Raw genomic sequence first — 14,300 nt, 5'->3', positions numbered from 1 at the left:
GGACCTTTGTCTGCTGCTGCAAATCAGTAAAAATATGCGTACGTGCCGCTGGTAAAGTTGAGGAAAGTGAAGTTCCTATCTCGTCCGCATACTACATTCCTTCGAGTCTTCGACGGCTCGAGTGAGGAAACTCCAATGGCGATCTGTGGCCGAGACGGCTATCTGACCAACAGTCAATGATTAATATTAATGACCTGCTGCAGCATGCGGGTTCCCGAGTCACGGACATGACATGGAACCCTGCCATGAAGAAAACATCAAAGCAAACGCTGTGGCTGGCCGGTGGAGTGAATGAGGACCAAGGCGTATAGTGAGGCTGATCCCTACCGCATAAGGAAGGCGTATTGCTAATTTTAGGATGCGTCCGAGCCACACTGTCAGGGAATCAACTGCGGGATGCGTGGCTGCCGTACAAAACCTACAAATTCATGGCGCACCGCCCTATCTCTCCTCCAGCTCGGACCCGTCAATCTCGCAGTGTTCCATACATGATGCACGGGCTCCGAGACCGTATATAAGGGTGCGGACGAAACCCGCCTTGTCTCCCTCCGAGTCCGTGGTCCCTTCATCCAGCCTCTCACAAGAATGATTGCAGTCAAGACCATACTGTGCCCACTTCTCGTTCTTGCGGGCGCTAGTGCTGCGGCAGTTGAGGAACGTCAATGTCAGTATTTATCATACACGGACGTCTGGACATTGCTAATGGCCGGTATAGTGCAGAGCAGCATAGACTCTGCAGTTTCCGTTGCAACGTCTGAAGGTGAAGGTGTGAATGCTATTTTCTGATATAATCTAATGGAAACTGCGCGAACAGCTGCGAGCGCTGCCTCACTCGCGACGTCGCTCGCAGCCAGCGCATACAGTCAGGCGACCTCACTGGCCAACAGTGTCTACTCGGAAGCCACGTCCTGGCAAGGCAGCGTGTACTCGGAAGCCACATCCTGGGATGGAAGCGTTGCCTCCGAAGCGACCTCCGCTGCTGGGAGTATCTACACCGCCGCGACTTCCTTCGCTGGGAGCGTTTATACGGATGCCTCTTCGTTCGCCGGCAGCGTGTACACCGACGCTAGTAGCTTTGCTAACGGGGTGTACGAGACCGTGACCTGTATGTCTATATTGTGGCGAACATTGTCTCCATGCTGACAGTACGTGAACAAACCTAGCCGCAGAAGGACAAGCCTATACTGTCGTAACATCCAGAGGCGGCGAAGCTATCACCCTCGCAGCAAGCGGAAGGACGACCACTTTTGCTGGTGCCACCTACACCGTAGCCAGTGGCAACGTGGCAGCCGCCAGCGGATCCAATACTCAGTCAGCCCCCTTTTATTTGCTTCTAAATGGCGTCTCTCTAATCCATGCATTGCAGGTCCCAGAATGCTGCTTTGGGGCTTGCGTCGTTTACGATGTCTACGCCCTTGCTCACAGGCATGGTCGCTGTTATCGGCGGCATTATGACTGGGGCATGGGTTGTATTCTGAATTCAGTCTGGACAAACACCTTCGACGCACCAGACCCTGTCAGCTGTACACCATCTTGTTTTCTCGGCCCCTCGACGAGTGAAATGCCTCATAGATGACCGTTAGAACTATGTATGTAGATGCTATGTAATACTATATACTGTATTGCTCCTTCCGATGTGACTGCCGGTGATTAGAGTACTATATACGACGTCTACGAGCGTCCGTGCGTTGCATTGATAGTCCGTGAGTGCATCAAACCCTAATAGTCCATCGTGGTACGCCAGCCTACCACGTCAACCACTCTCCGTACATATTCGGCCGCTCGCCGCGAATGTAGGCCTCGAACGTCCTCAGGATGACTGTGCTCCAGTCCAAGTCCCGCTTGTCATCGGACACCATATCCTCCCTGTCCTCTTCGAAATGTTTAGCTACTGCGGCAGACGACCGTGCGGCCCTCTCTGATGAATCAAAGCGAGGGCCGAGGTCTGGCCAGTTTCGAGCAGGGTCGAAAGGCCAGGACCTGATAAATGATGGTGAGTTAACGACAACGCAGGAGACCAATCACAAAGTTCACTGACCAGAAGTCACTTCCATGGTAGTGGTATGAATAGGCACCCTTGAAGAAACCGTGAAAGCCGACAGCACCCGGTTGAGCATTCTGCTGTTGTGGTGTAGAGAAGAAATCTCGGAAGCTGCATCATCGAACATCAACACGGCGGACCCGATCGCGCATGTTGCACCTTACCTCTCGAAATATGGCTGTGGCGGTCGCTCATTTTGATAGTTCTCAGTGTTCAGCCACGCGGAGTCGAATAATGCATCAGGCAGACGCAACAGCAGCTCCTCTAGATAAGCGTCCTTGGTATAATCCGATATCGTCATCGGGTGGAAATCAAAGCCGTTCTTCACCGCCGTCCTCAGGAGGAAGGTGCCCAGCGCCGAGCCCTTTCCCATCTTGAGCACGGCCGTATTGTACTTTTTCAATCGCGACCAGCGGTACGCAAAGGCACCGTGCCATCCCCAGAGCTCCTCCCAGTCTCGGAGCAGGATAGTGTCTGCGTCAAGGTATATGCCCCCGAACCGATGGCAGAGCACGAAGCGCGCCATATCCGAGAGGATGGTTGACAGCCCATCCTTTTCCTCGGGGGACTGGGACCCCACGCGGTCCTTCATGTCCTTCTTACGCTGCTTCTCCTTCTCTTTTTCTTTCCCAGCCGCGTCCCCTTCGCTTTCCTCCCCCTCTGCGCCGTCCTCATGGCTGAACGGTTGCTGCTGCTCCTCGATGGGCACGTTGTACACATGCCCGCCCGAGTTGAACAGCGAGTCGCGCCGCGCGCGCCAGTCATCCCTGAGCTCGGGCACCGCGTCGAGCTGCTCCGTCGTATTCCACATCTTGAACTGGATCGCGTCGCGGAAGCGCGGGTGCAGGAACGGCGCGGACCACGGGTTCGCGCGCAGCTTGTCGAACATGTCGCGCCGCGCGTGCTCGTTGGGCACGGACGCCGCGGGCCCGGGGTTGATCCACATCCACAACTGGGGGCGGCAGACGTGCGTCTCCGTGTGCGTTTCTGGGAGGTGCAGCCCGAGGTTCTGCGTGAAGAGGAAGGAGAGGAGGGACATGTAGGGCTTGTCGGTGAAGTCGCCGGCCCAGAACATGTGGAAGACGCGCGGGTTCTCGGGGTCGCAGGGGGAGGAGAGGGTATGGTAGGGCTCGTATTTCGGTGCGGGGCGCAGGTTCGGACGGGGTTCCCAGTCGACGCCCCGCTTTTTACTCAGTTCTGCGGAAGGGTTCCGCTCCGAGGAGATGACGGCGTCCTTGCCCATGTGCGGTGGCTCGGTTATGTTCAGATCCCAATGCACGTTGCCTTCTTCTACATAAATATATTTCCATTCGTCGATGTTTCCCCTTCGTAATCTAGCCTGGTTGTCCAGTCCTGCGCCGATGCGGAGCACTTCCAGGCAGTCGCGGACGTACTGCGGGACGGAGTGTAAGTTCGAACATGCGTTTCCCGTAGATTATATGCGCACCTTGTTCTCTGAGAAATCGCAGTGCGCCATGATCACATCCAGGTCGGCGATACTGCCCGGTATTGGTCGCGGTGGGTATCCGACGTCGGGGAATCGAGCCTGCACGTCCACATAATTGCGGTTGGGACCGATACCTTTTGTGTTGACGATGACGGGTGAGCGGAATCGGTCGGGCTTGGCCCAGTCCGCCTTTTTGAAGTTTGGAGGGTACGCCGGGTTGACGGGCGTGGTGAGGAAGTCAAGTTCCTTTGGAACTTCAGGTGGTCAGCATAAGACGGAAGTTAGATACGAGGCTGGGCACTCACGTTTGTGGCCGCTCGGATAATGACCGCTCTGTATCTCCCACCCCCATATGCGCTTCAAGTCCTCCCGCTTGAACACTAGGGTTGTGGACGCGAACGGGGAAGCATCTTTCCACTGTCTCTGCTTCTCTTCGAGATCCCACCGGCGCCGCGATGTCGGGAATATAGTCAATATAATTAGGAATAGGGCTAAGCAAGACAGGACCAGCCAGGGTCTATGTAGCGGTCGGGGTAAGTTGCACTGCTGCAGTCGAAGGGGATTTAGGACGGGTATCCTGAGTCTACGCGTCGAAACGCCAGGTATAGGGACAGATCTAATGATGAACAGAGGCGCAGTACCGTGCCGTCGCCGTTTCTCCTCTACGGCTGAGTTGGAGTATATTGGGAGGCCATTCGAAGGACGCGCGCGGTCGCCAAGACGGATGCTCATGCGGGGCGGGGGAATGGAGATGGACGGCATACTGGAACACTGGCGACTATTGTAAATGTTGCATCGAAGGACAGAAGTTGCCAGCAGACGGTGAGACTTTGCCTATAGACGAAAATTACGGCAAGTCGTATGTTGCAAAGAAACGCCGTGTCAAGCGGCTGTACACTGCCCAACTGCCTCCAACTCCCAAGTCGCGTCCGCTTTGCACGTCGCGGACCGGATGCTTTCCACAAACCATGCTCTATGCCGGACATCGACTGCGCATCAATTGGCCTCGGAGGGACTGTACTCCTACATTTGCATTTTTCACAAGTGCTGACAAGTCGTGGACGGCTGTGCCAAAACTTCGCAAAGCTGTGTTGCTCTCAGGTTAGGAGCACAAGTCCACTATAGACGTGATACTGCACGATACGTTCTACATTCTCCTAGTCAACTTGTCGGTCTTGTACTACGCTCCAAGCAACGACCCCGCGATGCATCATGCATCAGCAGCAGTGCGACCTGGAGCGAAACACCAGGTTTTGGTGGCGTGCTGCATGGCCGCGTGACGTCACGCGTATCTGCACAGCCGCCTGCGCACTCCGCCCCGATCACCATGCCTCCCGCGTACCCGATTAGATAAATTGTGCTCCCCACCCCCGTTTCCCTCTTGACCCTCCCCGTCTGATCCACCCACTTTCAACCTTTTTTCCTCATCATGGTCGCCGTCAAGTCTTTCCTTCTCACCGCCATTGCCGTCGTCGGGGCGAGCGCTGCAGTACTCGAGGAGCGTCAAGGTGAGCATCTACTGCACCTTGACATGTTCGGTCGCTGATGCCCGCTTCCCAGCCGGCTCGTACATCGATTCTGTCGTTTCCGATGCAACGTCCCTTGCTGGCACTATCGCCTCGGGAGCAACTTCGCTCGCCGGAGACTTTACGAGCATCGGCAATGGCGTGTTCGAGACCGTAACATGTACGTCCCACATTCTCTCGCTATGGCGTGCTTACCTTACTCATGTTTTCCTTCCAGCCGCTGGTGGCCATGCATACACCATTGTTACTTCCGCCGGTGGTGCTGCCATCACCTTGGCTCCCAGTGAATACGGCAAAGTCACGTCTACACTTGGCTCAGTATGGACAGTCGCTACCGGCGACATCGCATCTGTATACCAAAGTGCAACGTGAGTAGCGTGGTATCCCGTGTATCCAGCTGTAACTGATCGAAAGCCTTTAGTTCGTCCAGCGCAGCTTTGGACGTGAAAGCTTGGACCATGTCCACACAGTTGCTCACGGGCCTCGTCACCGTAGCTGGGGGCATCGCTGCAGGTGCCTGCGTTATTTGGTGATCGCACCGTCACCAGGGTGTTTCCCATATTCGCTCGTTCCGGTTTCCCGCTCCCGTAAATGAGGAGATCATTTATATCTGTATCTGTAGGACTTTCGATCTTCAGGCATCTAATAGTTTGATTATACGCACGTACCCGCATATAATGACAATACATAGCGATGCACATATTGCATGGAATGCGTCACGATGAACGTCGACTTCCGGCTGGGCGCTGTGCATAAAATCTAGGTGCCGTCCAGGTCATGGATCTGGACCTTCTGGCCTGTATGGCACACTTTGAATGAGTGAGGGGGCTCGCGTAGCTTGCGAGTTGGGAGACGCTCAGGACGGCAACGATTTCATCAATGGATTTTATTGGGGAACACAACAGTCACAGTAGAATACCGCATCTATTCCTCAGCAGCCTGGTTCATGTCCTTGTTCTTCTACAAAGCCGCGGGGGCCCAGCAATCAGCATAGCTAGCAGTCGATGTAAGATATCTTACAAACCTTGGGGTTGAAGAAAAGAGTGTTGTTTCCCCAAGGGAAGGGCTTCACGCGCTTGTTCATGTAGTCGTACGCAGGAGGTTCGGGGAGCTCGCCGCCGTGCTCCTCCTTGAGGTGCTCCTCATGCGCCTCATGCTCAGCCTCGACGTTACGGACCCAGATGGCGGTTACGATGACTGTGAGGGGGAGGGGGAGACCATCAGTATCTCCCGTCCATGCATACAGACTTCAGACTATCACGAACTTCCGGGGGCGCAGATGAAGTAGCTACAACGACTCATAAGTCATTGCATATACAACAGTCGACGAAAGTGTGCACACCTGACCCTTCTCCAGAGCTGGGTAGTCTCTGCACATCCGGATGAGTTACCGCACCTTCTCGTGCATAAATACCGCACCTTCAGCGTGATGCCTGACGGCCTCGCGCTTCGCGATCCACTCCTGTGTCGGCTGGACCTCGACGGTGGCGTACCCGCGCGCGCGGGCAGCCGAGCGAAACAGCGAACGCGTAGCGTAACGGGCGAGGGCAGCAGACATCGAAATGCAACGCCTGAGTTACAGTGGTTTAGTTTAGCAGTGACGACGGGACAGGTACGGAGCAGGCCGGTGCGCGCGCTGAAAACGGGGTCGTGGGAAGTCCAGCTGGAAAAGGCAGTCCAGCCACAAGGGGTGACGCGTCGAGTGCATTAGCGTTATAAACTCCCTTTGCGCGGAGGCCGTATTCTACGCGTTTCTGGTCCTGCTGCTTGTGCGAAATGGTGGCCCGACAACAATCCTCCGCGGCGGGTGTCCTCGCGCTGCTGTCCGAGCCCGACCCGGTGTTCAAGCAGCACGCGCTCAAGTCGCTGAATGCGCTCGTGACGGAGTTCTGGGCTGAGATCTCGGAGGACATTGCGCTCATGTGCGTGCTACGTGATTTATGAGTGGGATTAGCACTGACGTGGAAGGCTGTTTGTAGTGAGTCTCTCTATGAAAGCGAGGAGCTCCCCAAGGATGCGCGCGACGCTGCAGCGCTCTTGGCGAGTAAGGTGTACTACTACCTGGGAGAGTATGACGAAGCTCTGTCTTTTGCGCTCGGTGCTGGGAGCGCGTTCGAGGCGGAGACTCAGTCAAGACAGTCAGAGGAGTATGTCGAGACCCTTGTTTGTGAGTGGTCCGTGCTTTTGGTATAGGTATGTGCTCACTGGTCACCTTTCTCAGCCAAGGCTATCGACCGCTACATCCAAGCACGGGCAGAACAACAAGCTGGCTCATCTGACAAGCTTGACCCCCGTTTAAATACCATCATTGAGAGTATCTTCAAGCGGTGTATAGACGAGGGCGAATATAAGCAGGTTCGTACCTCCCACCGCGGGATATTGCTGAATTAACGGCTGCTTCCGCTCAGGCAATCGGTATTGCTCTGGAATCACGTCGCCTGGATGTTATCTCCACGATATACGAACGCACGCATGACACTTCCCTTCTCTCTTACGCTATGGACGCCGTCCTGGACACCGGCGTGTCCTTGTCGTACCGCGACCAAGTTCTGAACTTCCTCCTCCCCTTATTTCCTCGACCGTCTACAGATTCAAAATCATCCGACATTCACCCCTTGACCCGTCTCCTCGTCACCCTCAGCGATTCCTCGAAAGCCTTGCCCCTCTTGACCTCTCTTGTGCCGAAGGAAACGCTCTTGGCATACCAGCTCGCGTTCGATCTGGCCGAGGGTGGCTCCCTGGATTTCCTCGAAAACATACGGAGTGGCTTACCGGATCCTGCTGAGGTATGTCGTCTTCTCGCGCTGCTGGGCGGTCATGGCTGACAATACCTTTCACCCAGGGTTCGAAAGAGAAGGAAATCTACGACAATTTGCGGAAAATCCTCAGCGGGCAGGAATCTGTCAAGTTGTACTTAGAATTCCTCAAGCGCAATAATAAAGTGGACTTGCTCATTCTCAAGAACACGAAGGTATGTTATCATCTCTTCGTGTATGCCCGTATACTTACTTTGAGGCCTCGCACAGGATGCGTTAGAAGGTCGTTCATCAATCTTCCACAGCGCACTTACCTTCTCGAACGCATTCATGCACGCTGGTACGACGTCGGACATCTTCCTGCGCGAGAACCTGGACTGGCTGGGCCTGGCGTCAAACTGGGCCAAGTTCTCTGCCACGGCTGCCCTCGGAGTGATCCACAAGGGGTACTACGAGCAGGGCATGACCATCCTCGGGCCTTACCTTCCCTCTCAGAGCGCTGGAGAAAGCACTATCCCTGGCGCAGCATACTCGGAGGGTGGTGCCTTATACGCTCTGGGTCTCATCAATGCTGGGTGCGGGCGCCAGGTGGAAGGGTACTTACGGGACGCCCTGAAGGCTGCGCAGGGCGAAGTCGTACAGCATGGTGCTGCTCTTGGTCTTGGTATTGCAGCGATGGGTGGCAAGAACTCGGAGGCATACGATGACCTGAAGCAGACGCTGTTCACGGACTCGGCAGTGGCTGGCGAGGCTGCTGGCTTTGCGATGGGTCTGGTCATGCTGGGCAGTGCGGACGGTCAGTCAGCGCAGGAGATGCTGACGTACGCGAGGGAGACGCAGCACGAGAAGATCATTCGTGGTCTTGCTATTGGGTTGGCGTTCATCTACTACGGGCGGCAAGAGGAGGCCGATGATATGGTGAAGACTCTCCTGGAAGAGAAGGTGAGTGGAGAACATGTGGGTTGTCTTGCGCGTATATTCATGGCCCACAGGATCCTATCTTGCGGTATGGTGGAGTATACACTCTGGCTTTGGCGTATGCTGGTACATCCAACAACGATGCAGTTCGGAGACTCCTCCATATTGCCGTCTCCGATACGTCCGATGATGTCAGAAGGGCGGCTGTCACATCCTTGGCATTCCTATTATACAAGAACCCGTCGCAAGTACCCAGGATTGTCCAGCTTCTGAGCGAGAGTTATAACCCTCACGTCCGGTGTGGTGCGACATTAGCCCTCGGGATTGCATGTGCAGGGACAGGCTTACAGGTAAGAGCTCGATATTCTCGCGTAGAGACGTTGGTACTGATCTTGTAACGCCTCGTTATCCAGGATGCAGTGGACATATTAGAACCGATGACCAAGGATAGTGTCGACTTTGTCCGGCAAGGCGCCCTCATCTCTCTTGGCATGGTCCTAGTCGAGCAGTCGGAGGCTTCATCACCTTCGATCTCATCGACACGCGCGATGTATAGCAAGATCATTGGTGATAAGCACGAGGATCCTATGGCTCGGTTTGGTGCCGCGCTTGGCCAAGGCTTTATCGACGCTGGCGGAAGGAATACCACCATCAGTCTGCAGAGTCGGGCTGGGACGAGGAATACCAGTGCCATTGTCGGTATGGTCTTGTTCTGTCAGTTCTGGTACTGGTTCCCTCTGGCACACGCCGCTTGCCTGGCATTCGAGCCTACAGGTATCATAGGTCTCAATGGGGCACTGAAGGTATGTTCTGTCCATCGATGAGTGGGAGATGTTCTGACTGGCCAACAGCCACCCAAATTCACTTTCATTTCCAATGCTCGACCGAGCCTGTTCGCCTATCCTCCTCCCACAAAACCGCCGAAGAAAGAAGCGCCAACTAAGGTTGCTGCAGCCGTCCTTTCCACTACAGCGAAAGTCAAGGCACGGGAAAAGCGAAAGGCTCAGGATGAGAAGCTGGAACCTAAAAAGGAAATGGACATCGAAATGAAAGCAGACGAGCCATCAACTTCGACGGCAGGACAGGGCGATATCTCCCCGATCGCAGGCTCACTATCGGATCTCGCAGACGGCGCACAGGATGGTAAAGGGAAGGCGAAGAAGAATGAGCCAACGTCGGAGGAACTGTCTAACTTCTCTCGAGTAACGCCGGCACAGCTGGCATATATATCGTTCCCGCCTGATGGCCGCTATCAGCCAGTACGACCTGTCTCGACAAAATCTACTACGAGTCTGAAGGGTAAGGGTGCGGGCTCGAGAGCAGCATCGAGTCTTCCGGCCCTTGCTTCGGAGAGATATGCAGGTGGGGGAGGGATCTTGATACTTGTCGACCGGCATCCAGATCAGCCAGAGGAATTCATCGAGCTGGAGACGCAGATACCACAGCAGGCTGCGGCTGCACCGGCGGAACCTGTGCCCAATGGAAATGCAAATGTCGCCTCGGAACCATCTGGACCACACATTGCTTTGGACGAGAATGCTCCGGAGGCGGACCCTCCGGAATCCTTCGAGGTAAGCGCAACGCTTCGTCGTGCATTCTTGCCCTGCCGCTCACACTGTTGTTATTCTAGTATCCTTTTGACAACGACGCGTAGTCACGTTATATTCTTCGTAATTGTTTTGTTGCAGTCAGACTCATACAAATCGAATATTCTCTCTATTATGCGTGAGAACCGATGTCGTCGTCTGAGCTTATCCATAAGTATCGAGAGAGGAAGGAGACATTCAATGCTGATAAATGACATCTGCCTTCATCCCTACAGCTCTCATCACTGACGGATCCCACATTAGTGACTGGCGTCGTGAGTTCACTCTGATATTTCAGGCTTCTTCGCCAACATCATAACTGAAGGTTGCTTAGTAGAGACGATGTCACAGGCTCCTGAGATCCGTGTCGCTATTCTCGACGATTATCAGAATGTCAGTTTGACCAGCGCCGATTGGAGCCCTGTCCAAGGTCGCTGTATCATCGACGTATACAGAGACACTCTAAGCAGCGAGGATGATCTGGTGCGGCGACTTGAACCCTACCAGGTGATTTGCGCAATGAGGGAAAGGACAAGATTTCCTGCAAGTCTCCTTGATAGACTACCCGACCTTAAGCTTATCGCTACCACTGGCCCGTTCAATGCCGCGATCGACGTTGGGCACGCGAGATCTAAGAGCATACTAGTATCCGGCACGTCAGGAAAGGGGAACTCCACACTCGAACACATATGGACGTTGATACTGGCGAGTGCCAGATACCTCGTCCAGGAAGATGCCAATATCAAGAAACAAGCGAGGCAGTGGCAGTCTTACATTCCGCTAGGATTGGCTGGAAGAACCCTCGGCTTGGTAGGAGTAGGGAGACTTGGCTCCGCAACTGCGAAGGTGAGCCTGATCCACCTCAGCGGCCTGAAGGGTGTTTTATTCCGCCTTGCAGATTGCCAAGGCCTTCGAGATGAGGGTGATTGGCTGGTCTCCTCACCTAACGCCAGAGCGTGCAGCCCAAGCTGGTGTCGAATTCGTTGCGTCCAAAGAAGAGCTCTTCCGCCAGAGCGATGTTGTCTCCGTCCACATGGTCCTATCTGACGCAACTCGTCATTTGGTCACAGAATCAGATCTTCAATCGATGAAGCCAACGGCATTCTTCATCAATACGTCGCGGGGTCCTCTGGTCGACGAAGTTGCATTGGTCAGGGTACTCCAACAGCGCAAAATTGCGGGAGCCGGGCTGGATGTGTATGAGGTTGAGCCTCTACCACAAGATCATCCTTTAAGAACACTGGAAAACGTGACGCTGACCCCGCATACAGGATATGTGAGCGACACAATGTACGAGGTTAGTACACAGTGACTCATGTATGTGATATCTCACTCGCGGCGGGCGGTAGGCTTTCTGGGGGGATACCGTGGACAATATTCTTGGATTCCTCGAGGGTAAACCAAGGAGGCTTATAAATCCTTGAATTATTTGGCTATGATGAGGAGTTTCCATAGACTCGGACATGTACTCATACGACACGAATAAAAGTCTCTGTGCCATCCATTCGTATGGTCCTCTCCGTCTCTCTGAGACTGGGGCGGATTACGAATTCACTCACCAATGCCGGTGTTGCTCGTAATGACAAGCCAGTGGCAGCTCTTGTAGTGCCGCGCAAAGTTTGTGGCGCAGCCGACTGTGGCATTGTGTGACGTGACATTGGTGATAACTTGTGACTGCTTGCCTGTGCTTGCCCGCGTCAATCTTTGCTCTGAACGCGTCTCACCACTTGATCCTGCCCTCCACTATAACGATCTTTTTTCACGATGGAATCGATTGAACGTCGCAGAAGAGGTGAGCAGCCTTGTATCTTCCCGTACTGCGTCCTTGCTTATACAACTGTTTACGCGTAGATTTTAAAAGCAAGGGCGTGTTGAAGCCTGATGACCTCCGGCGTCGTCGAGAGGAGCAGCAAGTGGAGATCAGGCGGCAAAAGAGGGAGGAAAACATCTCGAAGAGGAGAAACTTCCTCCCTGAGTCGATGGCTGATTCCGATGAGGAAGTCCAGTCCGGAACGTGGGATCCTCCTGTATGCGCTCTTTGTCGACTGTATCAATACTGTGCCACTGACACGGATACTGTCTCACAGCTGGCGGAGGAAATGATTGCCGGCGTGTTTTCAGACGATCCTGACCGTCAGCTCGATGCGACCACTAAGTTTCGCAAGCTTCTTTCCAAAGAAAAGAATCCGCCCATCGAGAAGGTTATCGCGTGCGGCGTTGTACCCCGCTTCGTCGAGTTTTTGCGTGGAAACCACTCGTTGCTGCAGGTGAGCTTCTTTGTTCCATTCCTTCCGCGTTTCAATAGTCTAAAGCGTACTTTAGTTCGAGGCTGCGTGGGCCCTGACGAACATCGCCTCTGGTACTGCCGAACACACGCAAGTCGTCATCAACGCGAACGCCGTACCTGAGTTCATCAACTTGCTGTCTTCTCCGGTCCTCGACGTGCGGGAGCAGGCGGTTTGGGCATTGGGTAACATTGCTGGAGACAGTCCACAATGCCGAGACTACGTGCTACAGCAGGGAGCTCTCAGGCCATTGTTAACTCTTCTCAGCGAAAATCATAAGCTCAGCATGCTGAGGAATGCTACTTGGACCCTGAGCAACTTCTGCAGAGGAAAGTCGCCCCAGCCTGATTGGGAACTGGTATGATTTCGTGCAATTTATGACATATGTCCTACTAAAGCCCTCCTTCACCAGATCTCTCCTGCACTGACTGTTCTCACCAAACTGATCTATTCGTTGGACGATGAGATATTGATCGACGCGTGTTGGGCGATCTCCTATCTGTCGGACGGTTCAAATGACAAGATACAGGCCGTCATCGAGTCCGGAGTCTGCAGGCGGCTTGTGGATTTGCTTATGCACCCGTCGACATCCGTGCAAACCCCGGCATTGCGGTCCATCGGGAACATTGTCACTGGCGACGACTTGCAGACCCAGGTAGTGATTGCGTCTGGCGCTTTACCTGCATTGCTTTCTTTGCTGTCTTCTCCCAAAGAGGGTATCAGGAAAGAAGCATGCTGGACTATCTCGAACATCACCGCCGGATCGCCTCACCAAATCCAAGCAGTGATTGACGCCAACATCATACCTCCTTTGATCAATATCTTGCAGCATGCCGACTTTAAGACAAGGAAGGAAGCCTGCTGGGCCATTTCGAATGCTACTTCTGGTGGTCTCCAGGAACCCGCCCAGATTCGTTATCTCGTAGCACAAGGATGCATCAAGCCCCTTTGCGACCTACTCACTATGATGGATAACAAGATAATCCAGGTTGCTTTGGACGGTCTTGACAACATCTTAAAGGTTGGAGAAATGGACAAACAAGCGGCCGGCCCGGGTGCGGTCAACCAATATGCACTATATGTTGAAGAAGCGGGTGGCATGGTCACTATCCACAACTTGCAGCAGCATGACAACTTGGAGATCTACAAGAAAGCATTCAATATTATGGACAAGTACTTCCCCGATGAGGATGAGGACGCAGGAATCAGCAGCACTAATGTGGATTCTTCCGGCGCGTTTGCTGTGAGTCTGTTCGCATCTGAGTGTGAATCCCTTTGCTCATATTCTTACCACAGTTCCACTCCGACGTCAACGCGCCCCAAGGTGGTTTCAATTTCTCCCAGCAGTGATTTGGGTCCTCTGGACCTCGTTCAAGATTCCCGCTTCTTTCTATCCTTGTTATGTCCCGACGGTTTTCCTTTTCTCCCTGTTCCTTTGTCTGTCTCAGTCCGCTACACTTGCAATACTTCCAGTTACTCGCAGCACGCATCTCACGGCTTTGACTTCATGATTGTTGACGCAAAACAGCCTACAATATGTATCTTTCGCGCTCAAGGCGCATCATCCAATACGTCCATGTTTTACAGTAGGTACCAGAGAATTGTCGAATCTATGTGCATGTATTCCCACCCGCGCTCTCCAGAAAGTAATAGATCTGCTCTGCATTGTACTAGAGGGTATTTCATTCCATGATCGAGCTACTAGCCTATTGGCGCCTATATAGCTACTGCTTTAAATCTC

The 14,300-nt window shown here is 53.8% G+C and overlaps 7 protein-coding genes across 7 annotated transcripts; 5 read left to right on the top strand and 2 right to left on the bottom strand.

Moving 5' to 3' along the window:
* Positions 1-585: 585 nt before the first annotated feature.
* GLOTRDRAFT_135259 (uncharacterized protein) lies at positions 586-2,222 on the top strand (the record flags this gene model as incomplete). Its single annotated transcript, XM_007862786.1, has 7 exons — positions 586-664; positions 716-760; positions 815-1,105; positions 1,164-1,311; positions 1,367-1,980; positions 2,039-2,152; positions 2,206-2,222. The coding sequence occupies 5 exons, from the start codon at positions 586-588 to the stop codon at positions 1,476-1,478; spliced, it is 675 nt and encodes a 224-aa protein (XP_007860977.1). The 3' UTR covers positions 1,479-1,980; positions 2,039-2,152; positions 2,206-2,222.
* On the bottom strand, positions 1,746-4,377 carry GLOTRDRAFT_68379 (uncharacterized protein; the record flags this gene model as incomplete). The annotated part of the gene is made up of 5 exons (XM_007862785.1): positions 3,794-4,377; positions 3,489-3,742; positions 2,206-3,434; positions 2,039-2,152; positions 1,746-1,980 (listed from the first exon to the last, which is right to left on the bottom strand). The coding sequence occupies exons 1-5, from the start codon at positions 4,248-4,250 to the stop codon at positions 1,746-1,748; spliced, it is 2,289 nt and encodes a 762-aa protein (XP_007860976.1). The 5' UTR covers positions 4,251-4,377.
* Positions 4,378-4,895: 518 nt separating this feature from the next.
* Positions 4,896-5,745, top strand: GLOTRDRAFT_113194 (uncharacterized protein). The gene is made up of 4 exons (XM_007862784.1): positions 4,896-4,996; positions 5,049-5,174; positions 5,232-5,382; positions 5,436-5,745. The coding sequence occupies exons 1-4, from the start codon at positions 4,918-4,920 to the stop codon at positions 5,545-5,547; spliced, it is 468 nt and encodes a 155-aa protein (XP_007860975.1). The 5' UTR covers positions 4,896-4,917; the 3' UTR covers positions 5,548-5,745.
* A 193-nt stretch (positions 5,746-5,938) lies between these two features.
* GLOTRDRAFT_124352 (mitochondrial cytochrome c oxidase subunit VIa) lies at positions 5,939-6,572 on the bottom strand (the record flags this gene model as incomplete). Its single annotated transcript, XM_007862783.1, has 5 exons — positions 5,939-5,974; positions 6,039-6,211; positions 6,280-6,302; positions 6,357-6,384; positions 6,434-6,572. 5 exons carry the CDS (start codon positions 6,570-6,572, stop codon positions 5,939-5,941), a joined length of 399 nt encoding a protein of 132 aa, XP_007860974.1.
* A 171-nt stretch (positions 6,573-6,743) lies between these two features.
* On the top strand, positions 6,744-10,424 carry GLOTRDRAFT_109037 (26S proteasome regulatory complex, non-ATPase subcomplex, Rpn2/Psmd1 subunit). The gene is made up of 10 exons (XM_007862782.1): positions 6,744-6,936; positions 6,994-7,181; positions 7,236-7,369; positions 7,423-7,800; positions 7,857-7,985; positions 8,041-8,712; positions 8,763-9,038; positions 9,102-9,491; positions 9,540-10,259; positions 10,319-10,424. The coding sequence occupies exons 1-10, from the start codon at positions 6,791-6,793 to the stop codon at positions 10,340-10,342; spliced, it is 3,057 nt and encodes a 1,018-aa protein (XP_007860973.1). The 5' UTR covers positions 6,744-6,790; the 3' UTR covers positions 10,343-10,424.
* A 192-nt stretch (positions 10,425-10,616) lies between these two features.
* Positions 10,617-11,586, top strand: GLOTRDRAFT_32243 (D-isomer-specific 2-hydroxyacid dehydrogenase NAD-binding protein; the record flags this gene model as incomplete). The annotated part of the gene is made up of 2 exons (XM_007862106.1): positions 10,617-11,120; positions 11,173-11,586. The coding sequence occupies 2 exons, from the start codon at positions 10,617-10,619 to the stop codon at positions 11,584-11,586; spliced, it is 918 nt and encodes a 305-aa protein (XP_007860297.1).
* A 385-nt stretch (positions 11,587-11,971) lies between these two features.
* On the top strand, positions 11,972-14,275 carry GLOTRDRAFT_68375 (ARM repeat-containing protein). Its single transcript, XM_007862781.1, has 6 exons — positions 11,972-12,066; positions 12,126-12,301; positions 12,362-12,541; positions 12,597-12,917; positions 12,972-13,802; positions 13,856-14,275. Exons 1-6 carry the CDS (start codon positions 12,039-12,041, stop codon positions 13,907-13,909), a joined length of 1,590 nt encoding a protein of 529 aa, XP_007860972.1. The 5' UTR covers positions 11,972-12,038; the 3' UTR covers positions 13,910-14,275.
* The last annotated feature ends 25 nt before the right edge of the window (positions 14,276-14,300 follow it).

Source organism: Gloeophyllum trabeum (genome assembly GCF_000344685.1).
Source record: "Gloeophyllum trabeum ATCC 11539 unplaced genomic scaffold GLOTRscaffold_00001, whole genome shotgun sequence".
In the NCBI taxonomy this organism is placed as follows: Eukaryota; Fungi; Basidiomycota; class Agaricomycetes; order Gloeophyllales; family Gloeophyllaceae; genus Gloeophyllum; species Gloeophyllum trabeum.
This window is presented reverse-complemented; position numbering and strand designations above follow the sequence as displayed.

Bases quoted from the DNA above. Each gene is read 5' to 3' on its own strand.
- GLOTRDRAFT_68375 (XM_007862781.1), top strand. From the start codon at position 12,039: ATGGAATCGATTGAACGTCGCAGAAGAG. The intron at 12,302-12,361 runs GTATGCGCTCTT...ACTGTCTCACAG, and splicing joins CCGGAACGTGGGATCCTCCT to CTGGCGGAGGAAATGATTGC. The intron at 12,918-12,971 runs GTATGATTTCGT...CTCCTTCACCAG, and splicing joins CCCAGCCTGATTGGGAACTG to ATCTCTCCTGCACTGACTGT.
- GLOTRDRAFT_113194 (XM_007862784.1), top strand. From the start codon at position 4,918: ATGGTCGCCGTCAAGTCTTTCCTTCTCACCGCCATTGCCGTCGTCGGG. The intron at 4,997-5,048 runs GTGAGCATCTAC...CCCGCTTCCCAG, and splicing joins AGTACTCGAGGAGCGTCAAG to CCGGCTCGTACATCGATTCT. The intron at 5,383-5,435 runs GTGAGTAGCGTG...GAAAGCCTTTAG, and splicing joins TCTGTATACCAAAGTGCAAC to TTCGTCCAGCGCAGCTTTGG.
- GLOTRDRAFT_109037 (XM_007862782.1), top strand. From the start codon at position 6,791: ATGGTGGCCCGACAACAATCCTCCGCGGCGGGTGTCCTCGCGCTGCTG. The intron at 7,801-7,856 runs GTATGTCGTCTT...CCTTTCACCCAG, and splicing joins GCTTACCGGATCCTGCTGAG to GGTTCGAAAGAGAAGGAAAT. The intron at 7,986-8,040 runs GTATGTTATCAT...GGCCTCGCACAG, and splicing joins TCATTCTCAAGAACACGAAG to GATGCGTTAGAAGGTCGTTC.